The 21071-nt window shown below is 43.8% G+C and overlaps 1 protein-coding gene across 8 annotated transcripts in view; it reads right to left on the minus strand.

Moving 5' to 3' along the window:
* The window catches only part of COL14A1 (collagen type XIV alpha 1 chain), a 216434-nt gene that overhangs the window by 142347 nt on the left and 53016 nt on the right, over nucleotides 1–21071 (minus strand). For all 8 annotated transcript variants that reach the window (XM_081504793.1, XM_081504789.1, XM_081504791.1 and 5 more), the window contains exons 8-13: nucleotides 19267–19431; nucleotides 16145–16306; nucleotides 10535–10686; nucleotides 9245–9374; nucleotides 7014–7159; nucleotides 3441–3570 (exon numbers count right to left, since the gene is read on the minus strand). In XM_081504793.1, coding sequence (XP_081360919.1) covers nucleotides 3441–3570; nucleotides 7014–7159; nucleotides 9245–9374; nucleotides 10535–10686; nucleotides 16145–16306; nucleotides 19267–19431 — 885 coding nt within the window. The remainder of the gene's footprint in view (nucleotides 1–3440; nucleotides 3571–7013; nucleotides 7160–9244; nucleotides 9375–10534; nucleotides 10687–16144; nucleotides 16307–19266; nucleotides 19432–21071) is intronic.

Here is a 21071-nt window from a genome sequence, read left to right on the forward strand (position 1 = left end):
GTGAGATGTAACACATCATCTCATTAAATCCTAACACTAGAAGGCAAGGGTAAAGTTATAATTAGCCCCATTACATGGCTCATGAATCTGAGGTTACTTGGCCAAGGTCACAGTTAGCACAAGCAGGAGAGCAGTTGGAATCTATGACCCGGGCAATCGATCAACAGATTTGAGAGCCTAACCTAGGCGAGAAACCGTGACAACTGCCAGCTGTCCCGCAAAGCACAACGCTTCCTAACCCTAAAGGCTAACTCTGCCATTAATTCAAGGCAGACTGATTATACGGTAATAAAGAGCCTAGAGACCTGGTGACTCTCACTGCTTAAGCAGCCAGAAAGGAAGTGTAGGAGAGAAAGCAATGTAAGTACTTTAAGTGCTGTGCACACTTAGCTCTAAATTTGTCTAGGGTTCAGGTAAACGCAGCAGTATAGTGGGACAATCTCTAGCTTCTTCAGTGCACAAACAGGTCAGTCTCAGGCAGCCAGGACAGTGTTTTTTAGGCCTTTTTTTTTTTTTAAATCAACTACTCATGGGAAAGAGTCATGGACACTTTTTAAAAGCACAAGGATCTGCGTTTTGAAACTCTGCTTCAGGCACTTTGCCCTTTCAGTAGCAGTCACCACCCTCTTGCAGGGATGCGTTCATGGCAGTCTTTCCTCGGACAGGCGGGAGTTAAGTGTCTGTTTGGGACGACTCTGGTAAGCAGTGTGAACCGAGATCCCTCACTTGCATAGTTCAGTGTGGTTTGTGCTCCTATGAGACTCTAACGCCCTTGCTGATCTGATAGGAGGCAGAGCTCAGGTGGGAATGCAAGTGATGGGCAGTGGCTGAAAATACAGATGAGGTTCATGCGCTCACCTACCACTCACCTCCTGCTGTATGGCCTGGGTGTTGGGGACCCTTGTCTTACCAAAGACCCACATTAGTACTTAAATGAAAGCTTCACTAACTGAAAGAAAGCTAAGGAGGATTTTTGCTTTTACAAAAAAAGGCAAAAAGCAAAAACAGCATTCAGCCTTTGCTTTGTAGCAAGTCATTATGGAGCCAGTGTGCACCCTAGGACCCAGGTAGCAGGAGCGGCCCCTCCAAGCTTCTTCCCGGGACTACGCTCAGCATCTCAGCATCTCAGCATCAGGCCACCGTAGCTTTGAACTGTGTCTTTGAGCATCTGTACTTCATCTTGATCTGCTTTGTGCATCCATTAGCAAGATATATCCTAAAACTAACTGTTTCTTTGCTTTCTGTTATTCCAGCTTACAAAAGGTTTCATAGGAACATTCTACTTTTAAATAGTGAGGAAAAACTGTAGAAAGAAATAGGCATTCTGAGTGAAAAAGAGAGATGGGTGGTTGGGAAAAGTTTTCCTTCCAAATCAACAGCGTCCTCAGTGACTTAAGTCAAGAGATATATTAGGGCATCCCTGATAGCTCAGTTGGTAAAGAATCTGCCTGCAATGCATGAGACCCTGGTTTGATTCCTGGGTCAGGAAGATCCGCTGGAGAAGGCATAGGCTACCCACTCCAGTATTCTTGGACTTCCCTTGTGGCTCAGCTGGTAAAGAATCTGCCTGCAATTTGGGAGACCTGGGTTCGACCCCTGGGTTGGGAAGATCCCCTGGAGAAGGGAAAGGCTACCCAGTCCAGTATTCTGGCCTGGAGAATTCCATGGACTGTATAGTCCATGGGGTCACAGCGAGTTGGACACAACTGAGTGACTTTCACAAGTGATATATTAGATGCTTTCTGACTTGATTTATTTTTCCTCTTTCCGTCTTGGGCTTTCCCAGTTTTGCTGTTTGTTGTTTTAACTACATTGGTCTTTCTCTGAAGAGCAAGACAACACAGCCTTGGCTAATAAAAAACGGATGTAGGAGAAAACTCCCTTATCATTACATCTCTTTGTATGCTGCTCAAGTAGAATCCTCAAGACAAAAGCACTTGTAGACACAGTGCTATTCGCTTCCTCCCAGGTTCAGAGTGATGTGAGACATCCCATCTCCCTGCACTGTCTTCTTCAAAACACCACGAAGAGATGCCTATTTTTAATGGTCGGTGACAAAGCATTGTGAGCTTGTCAGGACAGCATTTTCTCTATCATATTTTCAAATAGATAAATATTTACAATTCCTAAAAAAACACTATCACTACATTACCCAAATTAGGCTTGCCAATACAATTTTTTGGGCTTCCCTGGGGGCTCAGATGGTAAAGAATCCACATGTAATGCAGGAGACCCCGGTTTGATCCCTGGGTTGGGAAGATACCCTAGAGAAGTGAATGGCAACCCACTCCAGTATTCTTCCCTGGAGAATCCCACGGACAGAGGAGACTGGCAGGCTACAGTCCACGGGGTTGCAAAGAGTCAGACGTGACTGAGCGACTAATATTTTCACACTTTCATATACAATTTTTACTCAATTAAAAAAACTAATTATAATCATAATAGTCTAAGATATGAAGGGCATCAAAAACTTTTAGAAACAAGTATTAATTTTAACATGGGGGAAATAACTATTGAGTAACTATGTGCTAATTACTTTCATCTGTATTACTGTATTTAATCTTCTATCAACCACATGCCGTAAGATTACTGTTCCTCCTCTTACAGGCTCAGAAATGCTCCATCACTTGCCCACTGTCACCCACCCAAAATGTGACTTTCTCTGGGATTTACATGTTGAAAGCTCTGATCCCAAAGCCCACATTTCCCCCCACATTCTGCTCCAGCTCTGGGGTTTGATAAGGAGCCGCGGCATCACTGAGAGCAGGGCCCCCTCCCAGGGCTCTGCAGCCGCCTGTGCCCCGCCTCCGCCAGGCCAGCAACCAGGAGGAGCTCAGACCGTTCTGTGGGCTGTGCACGCGAGAATCCAGCTTCTCTCCTTCCGGGAACCAAACGCCTGCCAGCCTGATGTGGAGCTAAGGCGGCATCCAGTCCTGGGGAAGAGCTGCAAGGAAGGTGAGCCCGGAGGGGGGGTCGCACGGAGACCTCATCAGTCAATGGCCGGCAGGCTCAGATGCTCAGAACCCTGCCCGCCAGCGGCAAGTGATGGGGAGCTGTGCAACTCTCCCATTGCTATCACAATGCAGTAATAACCGAAATAAAGCACACTATAAATGTAATACACTTCAACCGTCCTGAAACCATCCCCTTTCCCTGATCCACAGAAAAACTGTCTTCCATGAAATTGATGATCCCTGGTGCCAAAACGTTGGGGACCACTAACCTGAAGGAGGCCAAAGTTCAATTCTAGAATCCGTGTGACTCTTAGTAATGACAAAACGGGAAGAAGTGCCCCTTCCTTCCCCTAAATAAGCTATACACTTTGTTACATGACAGTTAGCTCTTACGGGTTTCACCTAGACTAGCATTTCTAGCTCAGAAGCCTCACACTGGTTCGGGCTTTTGCTACAGCCTTTCACCCGAACGGCGGAGCCACTCACGTGTGGTTTCCTGGCCTGTCACAGGGTCGCTGGCCTCTTCTCCAAACATAGCATAGACTGTGACTGTGTATTCCGTGTTGGGCAACAACCCCCTCAGCTCAGTGTCTGTGTGGGTCTCTCCAATCTTCACCTGCAAAGAACACACATTATCAGATCGTTTGCCAGCATCCATTTTTCACACTGATCAGAGTACAACTGAACACAGGTGAGACTTCATGGACTAAGACTTCATCTCCTCACAACCCCTTCATCAAACAGGTTTCAAGTCATCCGTTTTTTTTCATTGTCTCGTGGTATTTTGTATTAGAAACAGATGCTGTGAAGCCATATAAAACTGAATGTACTGTGCGTGCCCTTTTAGGATAACTCTTTACATCTGGACAAGTGGCAGCTGCAGCCAGAATAACAGTGTCAAATATTTGGTCCCCAGAAGAGTGTGGGTGGAGATGAATCAGAAACGTTCTCTAGGAAGAGGGTAAGGTCCAGGCTGGTCTGCTGGGAGCTGAACGCCAAGTGGGCATCCTTCACCGCTGGCCTAATTCTTGCCAGTCCTCTGACTGGAGGCCCAATTTTTGCTTCAAGTCCTATTAAACTGGACTAGTACTGAGGGCCCATTCAACAGAGGGGCCTGTCCACCTGGACTGCAAGCCTCTCCCAGGATTCCAAAGAGATCAACCCACTGGATGCCCAAATCGGCAATTCACTTTTTGGTTTGGGGGATGATGTTTCTAACCCTGGGGGTCAAATAAGCCAACATTCTCAGTTGCGTGACAACTGTGTGACAAGGATGGTTTTATTTCTGCTTTAGAAAGAAGAAAAATAACTCCATAGACTGTCCCCTCTCACACAATTGCCAGTGGTATGGTCAAATTAAAAACTTTAATTTAAAAATATCTCAATGTTTATAATATAAAGGTAGAGAAAATACCATAATAAACCCTGATGCATCCATCACTCAAATTTAATAAATATCAACATTTTGTCAAATTGACTTCAGATCTTATTTTAACAAGAACTAGTCACATAAAACAGATTCTTTCTCATTCTTTCTGTTCACCACCTCTGTGCTAATGTTGAAGTGCATCTGATATGTTTCTCTTTACTTACACAGGTGTGTAACATTAAAAACAAAAAGGATGGTTCTGTATGTTTAATGATGTGCATAAATGGAACATTCAAGGTAACATTTTTGGAATTTTTTTCTCTGGCAATATTTGGTTTCAAGATTTATCCATGTTGAAACACAGGGCCAGAGTTGACATTATTTAATTCCTTATGAGATTCTTTTATAAAAATATGCAGTTATTTTCCATTCTGTCAATGAACATGGCAGTTGCTTGTAATATTTTGTTCTGACCAAGTGCCTGCATTGAGAAGTCCTTGAAGGATGTTTCTCCACAGTATATACCTTAAAAAGTGTATATATCTTTAGCTTGATGAAATATTTAAGATTATTCTCCAAGGCTACTGTACCAATCGATACACCAGTTTACACGAGTGATTCTGTGTGCCCACACGCTCACGGATGGCAGCGTTGTCAGACCTCAAATTAAACCTGGCGAGAGCCTCTCTGGTGCTTCAGAGGTAAAGAGTCCACTTGCCAACGCAGGAGACACGGGTTCGAGCCCTGTTCCAGGAGGACCCCACGTGCCACAGAGCGGCTAAGCCCGCGCAACGCAAGGACTGACCCTTCGGTTGGAGCCCGTGCACCGCAAACGACCGCAGGCTGACCACCGCGAGCCCTGCTCCACGACAGGAGGACTGCCGCAAGGGGAGCCCGCGCAGCGCCACTGGAGAGCGGCCCCCGCAGCCGTGAAGACCCAACACAACCAAAAAGAAACAACTTGGCTAAATCCCCAAAGACAGAGGAGCCTGGCGGGCTACAGTCCGTGGGGACGCAAACAGTCAGACACGACTGAGCTGCTAAGCACAGCACATAACAACAACAATGTATTGAATGTGAACTGGTAGTCCTCTTTTTTATTTTTGTCTTTCCTAGTAAAGCGGACTGTCTTTTTAGCACTATTGTTAAGTTTCCCTTCCACCAAAAAATTCAGATCGACATTAAACCCAAGTAGGCAAAAACTGTCTAAGCGTGGGAAATGAAGGAATACACGCCACCCATATTCTGTTCTAGACGCTAGAATCACCATATTCCTGGCCCTAAAGAGTTCTGTGGCCAGAGGCAGGCTTTAGAGAACAGTAAAGAACCGAGTTCTGCACTCCGTCTCATAAACACGCCACCTGCCTAGTCAACACTCCAGCAGGCACGACGTCTCCTCTCGCTTCCTTGTATAGCCTCACTACAGTAACTGTTCCCTATAAGTTAAACATGAGGACTAAAATCTGTGATTCAAAGGTCAAAGAGTCATCATTAAAAATGGAAGAAATACAAAAAAACCCTACATCCATGAGATACATTTCTTTGTTGTTTAGTCGCTAAGTCGTGTCTGACTCCGTTGCAGCCCCATGGACTGTAGCCCGCCAGGCTCCTCTGTCCATGGGATTCTCCAGGCAAGAATACTGGAGTGGGTTGCCATGCCCTCCTCCAGGGGATCTTCCTGACCCAGGGAACGAACCCTCATCTCTTGCACTGGCAGGCGGATTCTTTATTACTGAGTCACCTGAGAAACTCATATTTCTCTATAATATCTCTCAAACTAGTAAAATAAATTTTTCAAAGTCAGTGTACATAAGGCTGTCACAATCATTTGTGAACTGCATAGTGCAACACAAATTAAAATGTACAAATATGAAATTTCTCTAGAGTAATGTGGCAATACCTAGTATGCTGCTGCTGCTGCTGCTGAGTCGCTTCAGTCGTGTCCGACTCTGTGCGACCCCATAGATGGCAGCCCACCAGGCTCCGCCGTCCCTGGGATTCTCCAGGCAAGAACACTGGAGTGGGTTGCCATTGCCTTCTCCAAATACCTAGTATAAGCCTTAACAATTTGCATAATCTTTGCAAAAAGAAACTTCACTTTTAGGAATTTATCCTAACGGAATAATCAGATAATCATGCAAAGTTATATGCTAAAAGTAGTCCCCAAAGTATATTTATATAGCACATTATCTTGCTTTATTTTTGGCCTGGCTTGTGGGATCTCCCAACCAGGGTTTGAACCTGGACCCTGGAAGTAAAAGCACAAATCCTAACCACTGGGCCACCAGGGAATTCTTTTATACAGCAAATTATCCAAATGTCCTAATTAACATGAGATTAATTAAACACAAACTGGTACAAACCAACAATGGGATAGTATGAAGTTGTTTAAATGACTATATAAAATACTATTTAATGGTATGGAAAGATATTCACAACAAGCAAAAGGAAAATTACAAGGAAAACTACAAAACCATTCCCACTGGTTGTGTTAAAAATGCCTTGTAAAAGGCTGTTAACTAAATGTTAACAATGGTTACCTCTAGGTGGTGGGCTTACAAGTGATTATTTTCTTTGACTAATGTAACTTTTCTAAATTTTATACATTACATTATTATATTAAAAAAAAACTAAAAACAATGCTAAGGAAGCCAAAGATTCTAGGACTCTAGCAGGCAGCGGGCAGTTACCTCTTTCTCGTCGCCCGCCAGGCCCTCCGTGAGGGGAGCGTAGAGGATCAGGTACCCGGACACTCCGGGCACAGGGTTCCATCTCACCCTCAGACTGTTCTCAGTCACGTCGTACAGTTCAAGGTCGGAAACCATAGGTAAAGAGACTGCAAGAGGAGATTTGTCAATGGTCAGCCGTTTGTCAGTATGCTTTCTTACTTCAAGGTATCTATAGCTCAGGCTCTAAAAGTGATGGGTTTTTTCAATCATATGATATCCCTTATATACAGACTCTAAGGTTCACAGAGTTAGAGAACAAACTTACGGTTACTAGTGGGGAAGGATGGGGGAAGGGCAGTCAGGGAGTGGGATCCACACGTACACACAGCTGTATTTAAATGGGTAACAGTGCGGACCTCCTGCACAGCACGGGGAACGCTGCTCAGGGTTACAGGAGCCTGGCTAGGAGGGCAGTCTACGCAATGGATACATGTGTATGCATGGCCAAGTCCCTTTGCTGTCCTCCTGAAACTATCACAACATTATCCTTGAATCTGTTCACATAGCCATATAAGCCCTTTGAGGAAAGGTAAATATAATGAAAGTTTAAAAGCAGAAATGACATTTTTTAGTTTGTTATATCTTATTATAGTGATGGTCACATTTCTCTGGGAGCCAGTCAGGAGCAGGGAGACTCTTCTGACCATTGTTTTATGCCCATTACCAAGCACAGTGTCTGACCTGCAACAGCCACTAAAACTAGCTGTTGGGTCACTTACTAATTGACAGAATAGGTGGCTGGCTGAACAGATACATGAATGAATAATCACTTCAACACATTCAATCAGAGAGAGTGAGGAGACATGGCTGTCGGTAACAATAGGGTCTGAGACAAACAGAATAACCAAGAAATAAGACCGGCCACACTGGAGAAGTAGGGAGAAGGGGATTAAGGATAAACGGCAAGTTCCCAGCTTAAAAGATGACAGCAAAAGCTATGAAACATTGTTTTCAAATACAACTGCAGGTCCTGCTAGATTTCCCAAGCACAGTGTCAAATTCGGGACAGTTCCCTGCCACACTTCTATGGCATGCCTGCAGCACTTCAGTGCACAAACTGGCTTGCATGTTCTTGGTCTGCCTTTTCTCCCCTGCTAGACTAAAACTTCCTCAAGGGCAGAAATTGCTGCTAAAAATATTTCTGCAAAGCAAGAGTATTACAATGCTCTGTGGCAGCCTGGATGGGAGGGAAGTTTGAGGAGGTGATGGATACCTGTGTGGGTTGAGAAGATGCCCTGGAGAAGGAAATGACAACCCACTCCAGTATTCTTGCCTGGGAAATCCCAAGGACAGAGGAGCCTGGCGGGCCACAGTCCATGGGGTCACAAAGAGTTGGGCACGACTTGGCAACTAAAACCACCACCAACCAGGATACATGTATATGTATGGCTGAGTCCTTCTGCTATCCACCTGAAACTATCACAACATTGTTAATTGGCTATCAGTTCAGTTCAGTCGCTCAGTCGTGTCCGACTCTTTGCGCTACTCCAATATAAAATAAAAAGTTAAAAAGAAAGCAGGAGCGTTAAAACTTGTCTTACTATTGTTTTCAGGAATAAATCCAATAACGTGTTGGACGTGGAACGTGGTTGTCACCATGCTTGGTACCTTGTTATTGGAGTTGTTTACATTGCCATTGTTCTATCAGAGGCAGAGCAATTCTGCATATTGACTGGCATGTACTAGGAACTCAATTAATGTTTGAAATAATTAAATGAGTGCACGATCAAGTTTCTCAAGATTATCTTTTCCCGGGATTCTCTGAATGTGTGTGCATGTGTCTGTGTGTTTGTGATCGTGGTCTTTCCCAGGTAAGGAATGACTGACTAGTAGTCATACATTTTAATGACAGTGATATTCCTAATGAAAACAGATGTGACGTATTTCCCCGGTCTTCTACTGGGCAGGAGAGCTGCAGAGCTGCTTCTCTGCTTCTACTGGTAAACTCAAGCCCAGGGCTTAGTTTATAATAGGCATTCACTAACTATTTGTTTGTTACATGAATAGATGTATTTTGCACTCTTCATCACTAAGGTTTCTCTCTCCTAAACATACCAGAGTTTTATAATATCCCTCCCAAACATGTGGCGCCCACAAACTGCAAACACGCACGGCCCGGTACCATGTAAGCACAGCCAGGCCACCTGAGTGATGCTATGCACAATCAGAAGAGGGTAGAATTCAATACACACGTGTGGTTTCGGTTCCCCGAAGGCCTTCGCTGGCCGTGTGAGCATATATTGCAAAGACTGCTATCTGATATTCAGTTAAAGAAACCAAGTTTCTCAACACCGTGGAAGATACGCGTCCGTCCACCACCACCTGTTTAAAGAACAGTTTGAGGAATGAGAAAATGGAATTTCTCACATGCAAACTGAAAGTCAAAAAACAAAAATACCTCTAGCAAGAAGTTTTCATTAAACATGTTCTTATCTGCACCACGTCCTTCTCCACCGTGGCAGTTAGTTCTCCTTGAACTCTCACACGATGGGACCCACCTTCTATGGAATATGTCCAAGAGTCCCTTACTGGGTCACACCTAATGAAAACTGTGTCATTCCTAAGCTAATTGCTATGCTAATCTCATCCACTTAGTAACAGGTGACATGTGATATTTTTCCATGGAGTCTTGGGAAGCATTTAAAAGGTTTATTAGTCATGACAAAGATAGAGCTATTGGAAGCACTGTGATTTGGGCTTTGTTTTTTTTTTTGGTCTGGATGACATAATCTCTAGAATCTAACACTTTAAAAGGTCATAAATCCTGCCATAATGCAGAAGAAAACTGTGAAACACGCTGAGGCCAATCAGAGGTTAGAACAACAAAAGTTTAGAATGTCAAAAAAAGAGATAGGGAGATTTCATCACATTTTATCATATTTCCTATGAATTTCTGAATCACAGATTAGGAAATGGGAACCATTCTGTCATCTGGCAATAGAGGGTCTCTCCTGTGACGGCCAACTCATGAGAAAGGCCCGTCACAGACGCTTCATGATGGCGTCTCATTTGCACTGATCTCCACAAAATCCAGGAAATCCCAAACCTTGAAGGATTACATGACCACATTATGTGCAACACATAGACTTCCTTAAGGCAGAAAGTCCAGACCACTCCCAAAGTGGAAAGAAAATATCAATAGCAAAGGGGGCTGTAGCCAGATAATTAACGACTGATTCCCTTAGCCTTAGAACTCACTCATTTCTTAAATTACAAACAAAATTAAGTCAGTGTAAGTTGTGTTGGAAATGGATACATGACCAGTTCTGCAGGTTCTTTGATGGAAATAAGAGGAGAAGATGTAATACCAAAAGCTCGACACAGGAGAACCAGCTGGACACACGGAAATGTATTCAGTCCAACAACTGTGAATGCTCGTGACAGAACAGTCTCCCTACATATCCATCTCTGTCCTATCTCACTACTGCACAGAACCCGAGAGCCTGAGAATAAATGGTCTGAAAACACCGTCTCCTTATTACCTCCTCTGGTTTTCCGCCCCTGGTAGGGTAGTACACCACTCTGTATTTTTCCACTTTTCCGGGGGCATGTGTCCAGTTAACCATAAAGCTCCTGGCAGTGACTTCAGAAGTCATCAGTTCTGTAGGCGGCCCAATGGTGGCGAGGGCTGAGGCTAAATTAAAAACACAGACAATGAACCTCTTTCCCAAAGTTAACTTTTGTGAACCTAGGAGACCCCACTAGTCAGAAACGACTGTTCATGCTGCGTCCAAGATTTTCATCTCTAGTAAATTAATTCAGTACTGGTGGCTCAGCTGGTAGAGCCTGCCTGCAATGCGGGAGACCCGGGTGTGATCCCTGGGTCGGGAAGATCCCCTGGAGAAGGAAATGGCAACCCACTCCAGTATTTTTGCCTGAGAAATCCCATGGACGGCAGAGCCTGGCAGGCTGTAGTCCATGGGGTCTCAAAGAGTTGGACACAACTGAGTGACTTCACTTTAGGCTTTAATTCATTACAGGCATACCTCAAGAGATACTGTGGGTTCAGTTCCAGGCCACTGCAGGAAAGCAAGTCACACAATTTTTTTATTTCCCAATACAAAAAAAAAGTTAGGTTTACCCTTCATATGCGTGCATGCTAAGTCGCTTCAGTTGTGTCCAACTCTTGGCAACCTGAGGAACTATAGCCCACCAGGCTCCTCTGTCCATGGGATTCTCCAGGCAAAAATACTGGAATGGGTTGCCATGCCCTCCCCCAGGGCATCTTTCCGACCCAGGGATTGAAACTGCAACTGTTACATCTCCTGCACTGGCAGGCTGGTTCTTTACCACTAGCGCCACCTGGGAAGCTAGCATTATGTCTAAAAACCAATACACAAAACTGAATTTAAAAATAATGCTTTTGGGAAAATGGCACCAATAGACTTGCTCAACAGAAGGTTGCCACAATCTTTCAATTTTTTGAAACTTTTTGAATGTATTTTTTAATACATACCTGCCAAGTGCAACAAGGAGAAGCACAATAAAACCAGCTGCGCCTGGACTACATTTTTCACTGAAACACCGAAGTGCCTGTTAGGCATCAACCACTGCGCTGAGCTCTAAGGGTACTGACTGAAATAAGACATGGTCCTTGACTCCAAGGAACTTTCCTAAAGACAGTGCTGTGGATTAGTAAACAACAACAACAACAACAACAACAACAACACTGAGTTTGTGTGAATCTAAAGATACGCTTCTGATGTCTTCAGAAGTATTGCCTCATTTAGTTCTCAGTAAATGCTATTATTGTTCCCTCTTTTCAGGTTAGGATACCAAGTCAGAATGATGTTCAATAACTTGCCCAAGTCTCACAATTGGTAAGTATCAGAGCTGAGATTTATATGTAAGCTTCTTGACACAAGAGCTTGTGTTTTTGAGCAGTAGAGGATATATTCTCTCTACTGAAGACTTCAACTCAACAAATGGCCAAGATTTAAAAGTAAAGAGAGAAGAAAAAGCAACTAACGTACACTGAATGTCCACTGTGAGCTAAACATTATGTAAACACTTTGTGTGTTATATACATGTTATAACAGTGTGTCTGAGAAAGATTTGGGACCTGTACATTTCAAAGTCCTTGAAATTTAGGATTTCCTATCTGCTAGGGGCACTTATTTAAAGGGACTTTAGTAGTCATAATAATGGGGAAAAACATAGTTATTAAACAATAACTACGATTGAGTACTTTATTAAGCATGCCTTATAAGCAAGCACATGCAGAGTTTTTTGCGGGACAATTTGGGCTCTAAAATAGTCTCAGGCTTCCTTGGTTGCTCAGTGGTAAAGAATCCTTCTGCCAATGCAGGAAATGCAGGTTCGATCCCTGGGTCAGGAAGATCCGCTGGAGAAGGAAATAGCAACTCACCCCAGTATTCTTGCCTGGGGAATCCCATGGACAGAGGAGCTTGGCGGGCTACAGTCCATGGGGTTGCAAAGGGTTGGACAAGACTGAGCAACTAAACAGCAATGACAAAAATAGTGTCATTAAGTGGCTCAGAGAAATTTGTTCAGGAAATCACTACTCGGTGGCTCAGCCTAGTCCAAAGAGTCCTGGTCCAGGGCGAGAGGGACGATGAGAGAGAGACGTGCAGCCCGACTGAATCATCCCCGCCCCGGACACAGCACAGGCAGGAACCGGAGCCAGACTCTCAGAGAAGGGTCTGGATACCACCTGCTCAGATTGCACCCCAGGGGTCAGATGCAACCTGCAGCCCAAGGACATCACGGGGGACAAGCGTCAAAACCTGTGACGGCTGAGCCCCCAGAAGACAGAGCACATGGCTCCTTCCTCCAATCCCCACTGAATGCAACTCACATTTCTGGAAATTATAAGTCAAGCATGACTTCCTGAAAAGTAGATGGTACATGGGCAAGGGACCATGGGACTCACAGAATAGTACAGTGGTGAGTTTCCCGAGGTTCCTTTTGCCTCATGTATCTCAAACATAGAGCTAAAGAATCCAGCCACCTAGAAACACAAACAAATACAGACAAAAACAATCCAATGAAGCCTGCTCTCTCTAGGCAAAGGACCAGGAAAGGAGCAGCCCGCCAAGACAAAAAGCTTTTAGGCAACAACTGCTCTAGTCTACAAAAACACCATAGGAAAACGAAACCACTGTGGCCCCATCCCACCGTGCCAACCCAGGTCAACTGGGGGCCAAGACTCCACCCTTCCTGACTGTAACAGGGCCCGCGTTTACTCTGATCCCATCACACAGCCGGGGTGATGGGCGAAAGATCAAGGAGGCAGGAGACGCAACTGTCCCTTACAGACGGTCACAAACCCCCCACCTCACCCCACGTGTGCCATCCACAGAGACCACAAGAAGAGCTGGACTCCAACCCCGCGCTAACATCCAGGCGCCCTCCCCTCCCCCTCCAGGCTGGTGTCAGAAGAGACCTAACTAGGTCATCGGATGCAAGCACACAAAAACATAAACAGATCTGCACACACCAGCAATAAAAACACGAACACCACCAAAACCAAAAATACAACTAAAATTTCTCGAAATAAATTTAAATACTAAAAGTGAGCAGAACAGAATCTGTATAGAACTTATATCCTGAAAACTACAAAATTATATCCTGAAAACTACAAAATGCTGATGGAACTCAAAGGGCAGCTAAACAAGTGGGAGGGTTTGACATGTCTGTGGACTAAAAGAATCAACAGATTAAAAATGTCCGTTCTTCCCAAGTTGGTATTTGATAATTGAGAATTGATTTAATGCAATTTCCATCAAAGTCCCAACAAGATATTTTGTAGAATAAAAATTATTATAATATTTATATTAGATTATATAATTATATACAGTATATTATATGAGTATTACTTTAATATTTATATGGAATATAAGGACGCATAATAGCAAAAACAATTTTGTAAAAGGATAATCAAATGAGAGAACTCAGTCTATTCAATCTCAAGACTTATATAGCTACAGTAAATCAAGACTGTATGATACTGGAACAGGGTTAGAGACATAAATAAATGGAACCACAAAGAACCCAGATTTAAACGCAAGCAAATCTGCCCAACTGCTACTTGACAAAGCCACAAGGTAATTCAACGGCAGAAATGCAGCCTTTTTAGCAAGTAGTGCTAGAACCTTAAACTAAACTTCAAGTCCTTTACAAAGAATTAACTTTAAATGTAAAATATAAAACTTTCTGAAAAAATAAAAAAAAGAAACTCTTTGGGATTTAAGGTCAGGTAAAGAGTTCTTAGACTTGACAGCAAAAGCACTAACCCTAAAATGAAAAATTGATAAACTGGACCTCATCAAAATTAAAAACTTTTGTTCTGCAAATGACCTTGTTAAAAAGATGAAAAGGCAAGCTACAAATTGGCAGAAAATATTAACAAACCACCTGTCTAAGAATGGACTATCAGCTTCCCTGGTGGCTCAGACAGTAAAGAATCTGCCTGCTAGGCAGGAGACCTCGGTTCGATCCATGAGTCAGGAACGTCCCCTAGAGAAGGGAATGGCTGCCCCCACCAGCATTCCTGCCTGGAGAATCCCAGGGACAGAGAGCCTGGCAGGCTATAGGCCATGGGGTTGCAAAGAGTCAGACACGACTGAGTGACTAACATACTTACTGGTAACAAACCACATATCTATACATATCTAACAACGGATCATTATCTAGAAAATAAAGAAATCTCAAAAGTAAAAAGCCAACACAAAAAAATACACCCCAAAAATGAGTCCAGTTAGAAAGCAGGCAAAAGATATGAACAGACATTTCAGGACATACAGATGCAAAATAGCACGTGAAATATGCATTAACACATGCATACAGAATCCAGAAAAAAGAAAAATACTGATGTACCTATTTGCAGGGAGAGAATGGAGACACAGAGGCAGAGAACGGACTTGTGAACACAGTGGGCAAGGGGCAGACTGGACGACTGGAGAGGGTAGTGGCCTCAGCACACACCCTGGGAGAGCGCAGGTGAGGAGCTGCGAGGCTCCCAGCCCTCTGGTCAAGAAATTTTAAAAATATTTGAATCTTAAAAAACAGAAAACAAAAGCATGGGAAAGATGTTCAACTTCATTAGCCATCAGGAAAATGAATGTTAAAACCACAATGAGGCTGCACTCCACACCTATCAGAATGGCCAAAATAAAAGCCAGTAATAGCAGACGTTAGTGACAGGCAGAGGCACGGGACCAGTTATGTGTTGCTAGCGGGCATGCTGAACGCTGCAGCTGCAGTGGAGGACAGTCTGGCAGTCTCTCAGGCCAAACTACACTAAACACATAATGTGATGAAGCGGTCACACTCCTGGGCCTCATCCCAGAAAAATGAAAACTTATGTTCATACAAGAACCTACACATGAATGTTCATAGGACCTTTTTTTTGTTTTTTTTGGTAACAGCCAAAAATGGAAAGAATTCAGATGTCTTTCAATGTGTGAATGGCTAAGCAAACTGTGGTGCATCTATAACATGAAACATGATGCAGCAATAAAAACAAGAGCTACTGACACATGCAACAGCTTGGATGAACCCCCGGGAAATCACCCTGAGTGAAAAACACCAATTCCCGAAGTTTACATACTACGTAATTCCATTTATTTAACATTTCCAAAATGACAAGCATTTAGAGATGGAGAACAGATTCGAGCTGGCCAGAGGTTAGGAAGAGGTTGGGGCAGGGAGGGAATATAGCTGTAGAAGGACAATCGAAATGATCCTGCCACAGGGACATTCTGTATCTTGACTCGACTGTGAATTTCCTGCCTGTGCCATCATACTGCGGCTTTATAATGTGTCACCACTGAGAGAAACAGGCAAGATACCACAATCTCCTTCTACATTATTTCTTACAGCTTCATGTGGCTGTTCAATTATCTCAAAATCCAACACTTAATGAAAAGCAAAGACTCATGATGGTCTACATGCAACAGCACGGAAACGGCTACCCGTTGATTTAACGTGACCCCCCGCCCCTCACAGATGCCCCTGTCTGCTCCGATGAGCCGGGGACGGAAGCGCCCAGCGCTGCGCGGAATCAGCGCGAAGCCGTGACAGGCCGCGCGCCACGCGGAGGGACGCCCGGCGGGCCGAGGCTCACCTACCCTTGATCTCGCGGTCCTGCTCCTCCACCCTGGAGCACACGGTCCTCGTGAGGCTCTCCACCACCGTGTGCATGAGGTCAAACTCGGCCACGTTGTACACGTGCGTGCTGTCCGGCTCGGAGGCGATCTCCTGCAGCTCCTTCTCGTCCGCGTTTTTCACCCCTGGCGTTGGGGACGACAGGGAGGGTCGTGCCGGTCAAGCCCCGCGGGAGACGCGGCGGGATCCCCCTGGCGATAGCTACTCCACGCCGCGACCCGCCAGCCGCACCCCCACCAAAGCGCCTTTCTCCAAAGAGGCACATCTCCTGCCAGACTGTTTTTAAAAGTCCCTTTCAAACGATTAAATGATTAAATCTTTTTTGGGGGGACATGGACACACCGCTTTATTGAGTTGGTTAGTTATCTTTGGCTGCGTTGGGCCGCCCTTGCTGCCCGCCGGCTCTCTCTGGCTGGGCAGAGCGGAGCCCACGCCCGAGCTGGCACACGGGCTTCTCCTGTTGGGGGCTGCACGGTGCCCCGGCCCTAGGCCTGGGCTCCAGGATCCGCAGCACGGGCTCCGTGCCCTGTGGAATCTTCCCCGACCGGGGGTCAAACCCGTGTCCCTGCACTGGCAGGTGGCTTCTTATCCACTGCCCCCAGGGAAGTCCTCAGATTACTAAATCCTAACTTTCTTTAGTCCATCTTGGGCTTCCCTGGTGGCTCAGGCGGTAAAGAATCTGCCTGCAATGCAAGAGACCCGGGTTTTGGAGGCTGTATTGATGAAACCCACTTCTGCCTTTCATAAATGTTGCAGAAGCAATAGGCCTTAAACCAGTACTCTACACTCTCAGAACCTCAGGCTTCAATTTCTATAAAAATTAGCTTACTTAAACTGAAACAGAAAACCCTTGTCCTTCATGGAATTTTCGGTCTATGGCAGCTGTGGATGCTAACGTTAACGTGTGCTTCCCACGCGCCAAGCGTGGCAGCGCTTTCTGCAGAGTAACCCGTGTAATCCTCACACTCGGCCCTGTGAGTTGGGCGCCACTGTCTCTTCCATTGCACAGATAAGTAAGCTGATGAGAGGTTAATTCACTTGCTCAAGGAAACACAGCCAGCAAGTGTACAGCGAGGGTCCCACTCAGTCAATCTAGACCAGATTCATATGCCCTCAACGGCCTCCTCAGGCTGCTCCGCAGAAGCCTGCACGTATCACCGCTGAAACGAGAAAAAGGGGGAGACTTCCCCAGCAGTTCTCCAGCCTTGCAGCAACGGGGATGTGAGCTCAATCCCTGGTCGGGGAAATAAGAGCCCATATTTCATGGGGTTTGCCCAAAATTTAAAATAAGTAAATAAAATAGCCAATTGATAAAAAAATAAATTTTAAAAACTTCTTTAAAAAAATGAAAAAGACACAAGCTTGGGTTTCATGAGTGTAAGTGTAGATTTCTCTTCTCCAGGAGGAGGAACATTTCTTCAAAACTCCTTGTCACTGTAATTATCTGAGGATGTTAAAAAGAGGCAACAGGGACCCACGGAAGAGAGATGACCTGAGGCAACAGTGATGACTTCTCAGATGCCTGGCTGTGTGCCATTTAATTTATCCCACAGCTTCAACAGACTGTGTAACAAAGCGTCAATTGTTTCTGAACTATTTGCTTTAGGAGGTTATAAGAAAATGAACACTACTGATTTCCAGGTAATTCCCAGAGAAAAAGTCCAAATCACAACCGAATGAGTTCACTTAAACTCATCCATTCATTATGAACGAGACCACAGAATTAAACACATAAATTAATCCCCTATTAGTGTAAGTCTTCCGTAGGGATTGTTGTTGTTGAACAAAAGTACAGCAAAACTAAAAATAAACATTAAATCCAGTCTCCCTGATGGTTCCTGACTGAAGGCCTTCTACCATAGCTTCTGAAACGCACTGTTGGACCTGTGTCTACAGTAACAAAATAACACCATGCATACTGAAGCAACGAGCTTAATGTCAATAATACTTTCATGGCATTCAGTTAAAACCAACAAGTCTGGATTCATTTAAAAATATTCTAGAGACGATAAGCCCCAAATCCCTCTCTCTGTCACCTTTCCAAACAAAACAGTTGCACTGTTGTAAAGAGCATGGAAAAGTGAGGAAATGGTCATCATGACTTGGAAGGAATTTGTTTTGCAAGGATTTATCGTGTTCATCTGTACGCTCTGTCACCCACCACAATGCCTGCCATCCAGCAAACAAGCAAATACTTCTCCAGTGAAACATTCTATGAACCACACTTTGAGTGACCAACCTAGAAATGAGTCAGAGGAATCGTTTCTATTTTTTTTTTCAGTCTCTACTAAATAGAAGGCCTTCCTATGACCAGAGACAACGTAAACAATTTAACCAAGAGCAAAGTTGCATCAACTAAACATTATGCAGTTATTCTGTGTGTGTCCCACATGTATTCTTCCCACACACCTATACTTACAAAGGGTTATTTTCAAAGAAATAATACTGCGCATCTACAGCTCTGTGCTTTCTTAGCTGCAAGACCACAATTCCTTGATTGGTGTCTCTCTACACTATCAGAGGAGAGATAGCTATTAAGTGATTCAAAAGAGAAACGTCTTGACTAATTAAAGGGTAACAATTATGGACCTAATCTTTGCACTTTATGCTTTTTACAACACTTCATCTGTGGTGTCTCAACCTAGAGATTCTCACATGATAAGATCCTTCAGTTCCACCACTTCCATTTTTAATGTGAGGAAGTCAGACTCAGATCACATGATTGGTTAGGACTAGAGTCAAGGGATAAATCGGGAGAGTCATATATACACATATATATACAACAGATAGCTGATAAGGACCTACTGTATACAGGGAGCTCTACTCAACACTCTGTAATGACCTACATGGGGAAAGAATCTAAAACAGTGGATAGATCTATGCGTATAACTGACTCACTTTACTGTACACAAGAAATTAACACTATCCTCTAAATCAACTAAAGTCCAATACATTAAAAAAAAAAAAAGACTCAAAAGTGTTCAGGTCTCTTGGCTTTCAGTGAAGTGCACTTTGCATTATATATAGTTTTAAGTGGTTGTGTGTCCATGTCCATTGTTGAAACAGTACCATAATTAACACGTACCTATGGCAAACAGTTCTACACCAGATTCACGAAGGTTTCTGGATGGTGGAATAATATCATCTTGGGACTTTCCATCTGTGATTAAAATGCCAATTTTGGACACTCCAGTCCTTGCTCCTGCTTCTGGTTTAAAACTGTTTTCAAAAATGTAATTCAAAGCAAGACCTAGGAGAAAATAAGAAAAAATAAAGACAAGCCAACCATTTCAAATAAAAAGCCTTTCACTTCTCCAAAACGTAACCACAAGATAAGAAAGAAGAGTTTTTATTAGATGTGAACTTTCATCTTCATTTTTACGATGAACTATTCTTTGACAAATCTGATGAAACACTAAAATCCACCAAGACAGAGGCAATAAAAATTCTGAATACTGCGTCATTTCAGAAACTAGCATTTATAAAGAACAATGGATTCCTAGACAATGAATGTTGACAGATTTGCATACAAGAAATCTACCCCTTGGGACTTCCTTGGTGGCCTAGTGGGCGAGACTTCCAATGCCAGGGGTGCAAGTTCGATCCCTGGTTGGGGAACTAAGGTCCTGCATGCCACATGGCACAGCCAAAAAAATAAATCAATAAAAATTAAAAAAAAAAAAGAAAATCTAAACCTCTATAATTTACAGTGAAGCAAGAATACCCTCACAGAAGCAACTGTCCCAAATATTATGGCTATACTTTCAATTCTGTTCATGGTGATCTAAAGAAACCACAGATTCCCTGATCTATAGGGGTAGAAGGGGAGATCTAAAACGGTAATTGAACTCCTGACTTTTGAGTGTGACATTCTTCACCCCTCAAAAATAAGAAATGTTGAATATTGTTATGCAATTTATGCTTAATACATTTTTGTTGTATTAACAAAAAACTTATTAGACTAAGCCTCAAACTGGCAAAGTAATGATCAGGATTTTAGTGCTTTATTTAAAATTCAATGATAGCATCTCTATTGTTTAAACTGAGCATCCACATTGTGGGTCTATGGAAGGAAATAGCATGTAAGGGTTAAAACCTGTGATAACCCCTTGGGGTTGAAAGTGAAAGCTGCTCAGTCCTGTCCGACTCTTTTTGACCCCATGGACTATACAGTCCCTGGAATTCTCCAGGCCAGAATACTGGAGTGGGTAACCTTTCCCTTCTCCAGGGGATCTTCCCAACCCAGGGATCGAACCCAGGTCTCCCACACTGCAGGCGGATTCTTTACCAGCTGAGCCACGAGGGAAGCTCTTGGGGTTAGGCCATGGATAATTGCAATATAAATGCTCTCACATTACAGTCGTTCCTTGGTATCCACAAAGGGGTTGGTTCTAGGACCCCCCACGACACCCAAAGCCACAGATGCCCAGGTCCCTTATGTAAAATGACGTCGTATCTGCATGTAACCTACGTGCATCCCCTCATTCACTCTGAGCCATCTCTAGATTACTGACAATAACTAGTACAATGTAAATGCTATGTAAATAGTTACCAGCCTGTGACAAATTCAAGGTTTACTTTTAGGAACTTTCTGGAATTTTTTCCCACACATTTCTGACCCCTGGTTCGTCAAATCTGCAGATACTAAGGGCTGACTATACTCATTTATCAAAAAAGCTGGTGAGCCAAAGCTCCATAAATATTTTCATGATAACTATTGATTGCAGAGTAAGGGCAAAGAAATTATCTTCCTTGCAAATTTAGGTAGAAATTTGTTTTTATTTAATTGACAGGGTGACAGTAGGAGAAAACAGGCGAAAAGAGAAAGGAAAATGAATTGAAAAGGGTTAAGACAGCTACTAAGGCTGTCAGCATCAAGGACTGCCAGGT

The sequence above is a fragment of the Giraffa tippelskirchi genome, chromosome 6 (assembly GCF_054371585.1).
Source record: "Giraffa tippelskirchi isolate mGirTip1 chromosome 6, T2T-mGirTip1v1.2.pri, whole genome shotgun sequence".
NCBI classification, from domain to species: domain Eukaryota; kingdom Metazoa; phylum Chordata; class Mammalia; order Artiodactyla; family Giraffidae; genus Giraffa; species Giraffa tippelskirchi.